This window comes from Panthera uncia (assembly GCF_023721935.1).
Source record: "Panthera uncia isolate 11264 chromosome B3 unlocalized genomic scaffold, Puncia_PCG_1.0 HiC_scaffold_1, whole genome shotgun sequence".
Lineage (NCBI taxonomy): Eukaryota > Metazoa > Chordata > Mammalia > Carnivora > Felidae > Panthera > Panthera uncia.
The window spans coordinates 128507117-128514238 of NW_026057582.1; the positions used below are offsets into that span (position 1 = coordinate 128507117).

The 7122-nt window shown below is 55.9% G+C and overlaps 1 protein-coding gene across 1 annotated transcript in view; it reads right to left on the reverse strand.

Moving 5' to 3' along the window:
- Positions 1-6402, reverse strand: part of LOC125910418 (atrophin-1-like) — a 41714-nt gene extending 35312 nt beyond the window's left edge. Inside the window, exons 1-3 of the mRNA XM_049614158.1 lie at positions 6097-6402; positions 5811-5952; positions 4073-4802 (exon numbers count right to left, since the gene is read on the reverse strand). Coding sequence (XP_049470115.1) covers positions 4073-4802; positions 5811-5952; positions 6097-6402 — 1178 coding nt within the window. The remainder of the gene's footprint in view (positions 1-4072; positions 4803-5810; positions 5953-6096) is intronic.
- Positions 6403-7122: the final 720 nt, after the last annotated feature.

A 7122-nucleotide genomic window follows, 5' to 3' on the forward strand; every position in this document is an offset into this window, starting at 1 on the left:
GCCGACTCCAGGGCCCGCAACCCGCACAGCAAATGTTGGCTGTTAGGCGCCCAAATAATATTCTTCATTCGTCTTTTTCGAAGTTGATTTATAGCAATCGACAGGTTAAAGCCTCATCTGACTTCATTACTTTTAAAAGCTGTCTATTTCACAACTGTCACTTTTCATCACTTAACTCAAATAAATACTTGAAGAAATGAATTGGAAGAGACTTTTAGATCATGTTTATAATTCTTGGTCGCTACGTTCACATTCCTAATGACCTGACCCGCCGGAGTTTCTGTAGACTTCTCAATTGGGCCGAAAATTCCTGCATTTACGCTAGACAACTTCAAGGAAAGTGAGGTTGGCCAGAAACCGGCTAAAAGAAGCAGCACAGCTGGTAGGAAGCGATAGGGTGCAGGTTCAGCAAAGCTTGCCAGCGGCCACCGTGGCCCAGGCCGGGCACCCGAGGCCACTGGGAAGGGTGGCGGCTCCCGGGTCAGGGCGTTCCAGTGCAACCAACTGCTGGAAAGAGGGCCCAGGCTAACAGCCGCTCGATGCCCGCCTTGCTCTTGCTTCACGGAGCCGGGCTGCAAACCCAGGAAGAAATTCATGCAGAGTGGAAAGGCTGTTCATTTTTACTGTTACTATTATTATTCCTATCATTGTTGCAAAAATGTTTTGGAAGCCCCCCCCCCCGTTCCGACAACCACAGGTGGAGTGTGACCGGGTGAAAGGCATTTCCTCCGGGTCAGCGTTGACCTAGAGCTTGTGAGATACCCAGGGAAGGCAGAAGTGTGGAAACGACATCGCTAGGACGCAAGTGCGTTCAATAAATCGAAATAGTTTCTTCTTCAATTTTGCTGCCATTTGCCAACGCTGAGTCCTCTAGGGCTCGTGCCACTCAGACCCTTCTCTCTCTTTCCCACCCGCTCACTCAGAACCATCTCTTAGAAGTAGGTTAAGAAAAGAAAAGAAAATTAAGAAAACAGAAAACAAAGGAAGGAAGAGGGGGAAAAAATAAGGAACGAAAAGAGAAGGAAAGGAAAATGACAGGAAAGAAAAAGAAAAACCTATTAAACAGAAAAACTCCCTACTTTGGAGGACAAAGCAATAGGGAGCGCATACGATTTTCTTTCCTTTATTTTTTCTTAAAACAAGAAAAGAGAAAGAAGCAGCCAAGTCTGCCGACCCTGGGGGTGGAGGAGGTGGGCGACGCTCTGGTGTGTGGAGCGCGGGCCTCCCCGCAAACCCGGCGGAGGCTGAAGCCCGGCGCGCGGATCCCGGAGGCTCCGAGGTCCCCGCACCCTGGCGTCGGCCCCGCCCGGGTCCCACCGCGAACGCGAACTTCGCAGATTCCCCGGAGCAACAGCGCCGGGAGTGTGCACCGACCCCGGCCGGGTCGCGGCTCGCCGCCGCCGCCCGTCTTCCCCGCTCGTGGCCTCAGGCCTTCGCCCGCCCTGCGGACCGGTCGGCCCAGAGGGGGCTGAGCGCTCTCCGACTTCGGGTGCAGAGGCGACAGGGACCGGCGCGAACCCGGCTCCGCGGCCGCTGCGTCGCTGCGGGAACGCGGCCGGCTGGGTGCGCTGCCGTACCCTGGAGCGCCACCTCGCTGCGGAAACTGGAATGGCATGGCCACGTTCCCAGCCTTCTGCAGCCTAACTTGACCGTCACCGGACTTTTTTCCTTCGTCAAAACCTTAGGAGAAGCCGAAACGCACAGGCCTTCTTCCCATCGGTTAAAACCCATTATCTGTGACCGACGTATCGCACAATGTCTGCATTGGGGTGAAGGGAAAATAGCAGGAGAAAGAGAAAAAAAAAATAGGTCTAATTTCACCAAGTCCAAGCTGTGATACTGCTTTGATACGAAAGATAAACTAAATGAGAGATGTTTTCTTGGAGGCCCATGGGTTCGGGCCGCCGAGCTCGGGCCAGACAGCTGAGGCCAGTGCAAACATCTCAGATGAGGCCTATGAAGCCTTCCCTTCCCAATTGTAAGCCCACCCAAATTCACTCATTCTGGTCAGTCGGACATAAGAGGGACTTTTCCATGCCATGCCAGTGGCCAGCCTACCAAACCTCATATCCCACAGCCTTCGGCTCTGCTGACAAAATAATCACAAAACGCAGCCCTTAAACATATACACCTGTCGGCAGGCGAAAGCAGCACCAGCGAGAAGCATGGATTATACTGCATTGGACCCTATTTCCTCCAGTTGAAAACTTAAGAGGCTCGCCCGGCTCTTAAACCCTCACGACTAAAAAATATACAGCAAAATTAATTCGCTGAATATAGTGAGGCTTTGCTTCGACTTGTTTTCAAAGTGCACCATCCCAGAGACAGAAGGGATAAGTAAAACACAAATTTCACGAAACAAGTTTTGTGTTTCTTTTTTCTGCGAAGATTCCAAACGTGGTGTTAAAAGTAGGGCATGTATCTGGTGGTGCTGAGAGCATTTGTGTGGTTTCTTTGTTTTCCGGGGGGTGGGGGGGGTACAGTCCTTTTTCTAACGCAGTTTCCACCACAAGTTTCTTTTGGTTTTTGTTTTAAGGAACTCAGTGGATCGCACGTATAAATGATGGCGGAACTGGGGCCCATGGGGTGGAGGAGAACGTAGGTGTGACGGTGCGCGTAAGCCCCCTTATTTTCCTGCCTGAGCAAATCCAACATAGAGACCCTTTATTGAAACTTCGGTCTCCCTAAGTTCACAGGGTGGTGATGGAGGGTGTGCTCCGTCTCTCACTGTGACCAGTACTTTCTGCCCGGCTCAGAAACTACAGGGCTGTGCGGGGGAGGGGGGGAGGGGGAAGCCAGGTTGTTTTTCTGGTTGTTTGTCCTTCCCCATCGGCCTAGGAAGAATTCCTAAAAGGGACCACACAGGAAAGAGGCCCCAATTTCTTAGCAGGACTTGAATGAGGATCTCTCACTCTGGCCAGCGGAGGAGGGGTGGCCTGGCCTCTGGGAGTCTTGGGGTCTTCCCGTCTGGAGGGATGCTACCTCCGGGCGGAGGAAGGTGTTGAGAGATCCTGGGAGCTAAGAGGTACTTAGGGAGGGTCCTGGGATCCACTGAGGGACAAGGGTGAGGGGCAGGGGCAAAAACAGAAGGGAGAAGGATTAGCAAATGAAATGCTTGAGAAGGGGAGTCTCTAAATTAGAAAGGTTTTCCCCTTTCTCTCTCTCTTTCTCTCTTTCCTTCCCTCCCTCCTTCTTCTCCTTCCCTTCATTTGTCTCTCCCTCCACCCCTGCTCACATTCAGATTTTCTGGTTTTTTTTTTTTTTTTTGTACTGAATAATGCCTGGAGATGAAAAATGGTTTTTATTGCTATTACACTTCCTACCGCGAGATGCAGTGTAAGGCGCAGAGTTTGTATTACAACTATGTCACAATGTTTCACTGATGCAAAACATGTAGCCAGAGGGTGTTGCTAATGACTCCTGGATTAGAGCGAGATTGAGACTGGGAGGAGAAAGAGAGAGCGAGAACAGGAGAGAGACAGGAAGGGAGAAGAGAGAGGAATTTCATTAGAGGAGGGGGGAGGGGAAGCATCACAGAATCAGGTCTAATAATCTAATCAGGATATTTTCCGAATTCAATGTTCTCTCCAGGCTTGAGAGTGTGAGCTAGAGAGAGACCAATATCCTTTCAAACACCACAGAGGGTTTTTTTTTTTTTTTGCATGTTAATAACTATTAATTATGTTTACAGCCAGTTAGCTGAAAAACTGTCCTTTGGAAAGAATCAAACTTCGGAAAACGCTTAATATCTGATTAAAGGCTTTTTCCTGGAGCCGCGGGAGGTGGGAACCCGGTAATCACCCAAGGGGGTGCGGAGCTCAGCACGGCCAGCAGAGGCTCACCGCCCCCGCCCGTGGTCGGGCCACACGTGTCCACACGCCTGCGACAGCCTGGTGGGCCCAGGGTGCCCCGCCGTGGCCGGGGCGGAGCGCCGAGGCGCAGCCTGCGGCCCGGGCTCGGGCTCGGCCTTCGCTGGGTCTTGGCGAAAAGGTCCCTGCGGGCTCCGAACTCCCCGGCGCCCTCCCCCGGGACGAGGTCTACTTAGGGAAGCGGGAGGTTTCGCGGTTCCTACCGTGGCCCGGGCCGGTCCCACCGCCCTGCGGTCCGCTTCTGCCCCTCGGGGCACAGCGAGGAGGGCATTCCCTCGGGGCTGCGGCCCTTTGAACCCGGGGAGCCCTCGGCTCCCGCCCGGGCGCGCGGAGCTCGCTCGGGGCCCGGCTGCGGAGCGGAGTGTGGGTGGCGGGTGGGGTGGAAGGGGAGTGGGGGAGGCGGGAGGGGGCGGAGGGGCGGGGGCGGCAGCCGGGCGTTAAGCCTGGAAGCTTGGCTGTTTACCCAAACGATTTTCCTTTCAGGCCCGAGACGCCAATGAGACAAGATCAAACTCCCCTCTTCGGGGTGTGTGTGTGCGTGTGTGTGTGTGTGTGTGTGTGTGTGGTGTCGCCTCCTCCAAGCCGGGCTTTGTGAATGGGGGCTCCGGGACGCCGGCTGGGAGGGACCAGAGGCCGACCCGAACACCAGCGCCTCCTCCCGGGGGCGAGGAGAAACCAGGCGGAGGGCGCCCCAGACACAGTGGTCCGGAGCGAGACAAGCAAGCGACAGGGACACAGGCCGCGGAGAGATAAGGGCCGCGTCCCTGCAGGCCGAGCGGAGAGACGTATGGTCGTGTGTGGGAGGGGGAGAGGGGAGAATAATATGAATCACATCCCCCTTGCAGTCCCTTAATTTCCGATCCCTCCAAAGCTTAAATCTAGCTCCTTGGGCCACTGATTTCTCGGCCGACTCCTTCGCTCGAGATATATTAGCTGCAAATTAGGCCAAGGTTTTGGCGATTACGGTACAATGCAGGCCGCGTGACACGCGCCGCCGGGCCTGCGCCTGGGTCCCTCCTCACGCCGAAAAATGATGAGAAAGCAAGAGAGGATGGATGGTCTGTATTGACAAGACATTTGTCATTTTTAAAGGGGTCCACATCCGAGAATAGCCACCAGCCTGGGGGGTGGGGGAGGGCAGAGGAGAGGAGGGGGACCAAGTCCCGGCCGCTTGCGCAGCAGGTGATCGCGGTCCTGGGCGTGGCTCCTGCCCGGCTCCGAGGGCCCTCTGAAACGTCGTTTGCAAAATAACAAAAACAGTATTTTTAGTACTGCTGATAATCAGAGGAATCAGGAAGACGGGCTTCTATTTGTTGGAGGTCAAACACTAAAACCCGGCTTCCCGGCGTGGTCCGTGTATTTGGTGGCGCTGTCTCGGACAGCTCATTCCCTTCGGCCGGGCGATTAAAAGCCTACTCAAATAATTGTTTCTGGAAGAAAAAGGTGTCATGCCGCTGCTTCTGACTCATCTACGATTGGCACGCCTGCCTCCGCCTGTCCCTGATCCCCACCCCCACGCACTTTCTGTTTCTCTCTTGTCTCTCTTCCTCACCGAAGGGTTCCCCCCCCCTTTTTTTTTTATTGTTTTGAAACGATGAACCACCACCCCCTGTCCCAGGATGCTCTTATCTAACCGAAATTCCCCAGCCCCCGCGCTGACCGAGGCAGAGTGCAACGTTTGCTTCAGGCTTCAGTGGCCCAGGCCCGGACAAACACCCTGGGGGGAAGAACCACAGAGGCCTTACGTTTTCTGCAGGCGTGTTAGGGTGGAGGGCTGTGGCTCCAGGGCTCAGAGGGGGCAGGGGTAGGGATCTTGGGGACCCCAGCTATGCGGTGATTGGTCTGGGATAAATGTGTGCCAGAGACTGAGATGCCCATGGAGGAGATTTGATGTGCCTCGTGATAATAACAGCTAACATTTATTGAGTGCTTACTATATACAGTCATTGTGCCCATACCCCTGGAAGCCTCCAAATCTGAGGTCAAACATGGTGGCCAAGGGTTGGCCATTGGAGCAACGGAGGCCGAGATGGGGCAGGCAGGTAGCTAGATAGGTGCCATTGTGTGGCGGGGGTGGAGGTTTCTGCCCCGCAACGCATTCTCCGGGCCAGGAGAGGCGGGGCGCCGCTGGCAGCCAGGAACCCGGCCAATGCTTCCTCCCTCCCCGCCTGCGGTCGTCTGTAGCAGGGCAGAGGAAAGGCCTAACAGTTTTCAGTGACATTCCCACTTCTTCGCACTGGAGCCCTGGAGGGAAGTCGATTGGGCGGCCAAGGGCCGTGAAGGCCAGCCCCGGGCGGATGGCGAGCGCTCGGTGCGCGTAGGGCAGGCTCCCAGCCAGGCCCGGGGGACTCTGCGCCTGCTCTGCCCAGGTCGCGGCCGCGCTGCTCCAGGGGAGGTGCGCCTCCCTCGTGGTGCCAGGGGGCGCTTGACCGCCTCCGGGGCCTCCGCAGCCGAGGAGGGAGTCTCCGGCCTCTGAGGCCTGGTGCGCGCCGAGGCCAGCAGCAGGGCGCAGGCCGGATTGCCCTGGGAGCATTCCGGACGCTCCCGGCCCCACCTCACCCCGCCGGGTTTCTCCGCCTCGCCTTCCGAGGCCGCTTCCCGGGAGCAGGAGTTTTGCTGCATTCACTGCTTCTCCCTCCCATCCGCCCAAAGCAGGGGCTGAGACTAGCCCGTGACCCCGTGCCGTGCCCCGCGCGGGTGGAAAAAAGCAGGCGCTGCGCTCTGTCTGGAGACAAAAGGCCTCCGCGCTCAGGCTCCTCCAGGCTTAGCCGCGGCGCGTTTCGCACCCGCCTCCACCTATGCAGAAGAGACTGGTGCCGGTGGAAGTGTCGCTGTAGGGGTGGCTTGGAGCAGAGAGCCTTGATTGATCCCAGAAGTTGGACACCTCCAAGGGCATAGGCACGGCCCCGGGCATCTGCTCCAAAAATATACAGTCTGCCCCCAGCACTCCCCGCCAGCCCCCCATCCAGACATCCTTGTATAAAGGGGGCCCCTCGTTGCTTTTTTTTTTTTTTTCTCTTCCTTTCTAGTCTCCTTGCAAATCACCTGGCAGCTGGAAAACGCTCGCCCCTGTTATCGACCTGCAGAGGTTACTTCATTCCCGAAAAACGACTCTGGCTTTCCTTCTTCTAGTAGACCTAAGGGGGAATTCACTGGTTTAAAAAAAAAAAAAAATCTTTAAACTCTCTCTGGGTGTGAGATGTGGTTGGAGCACGCAGAGTCCCCTGTCTCCCCACACGGACTCCCCGCTGCA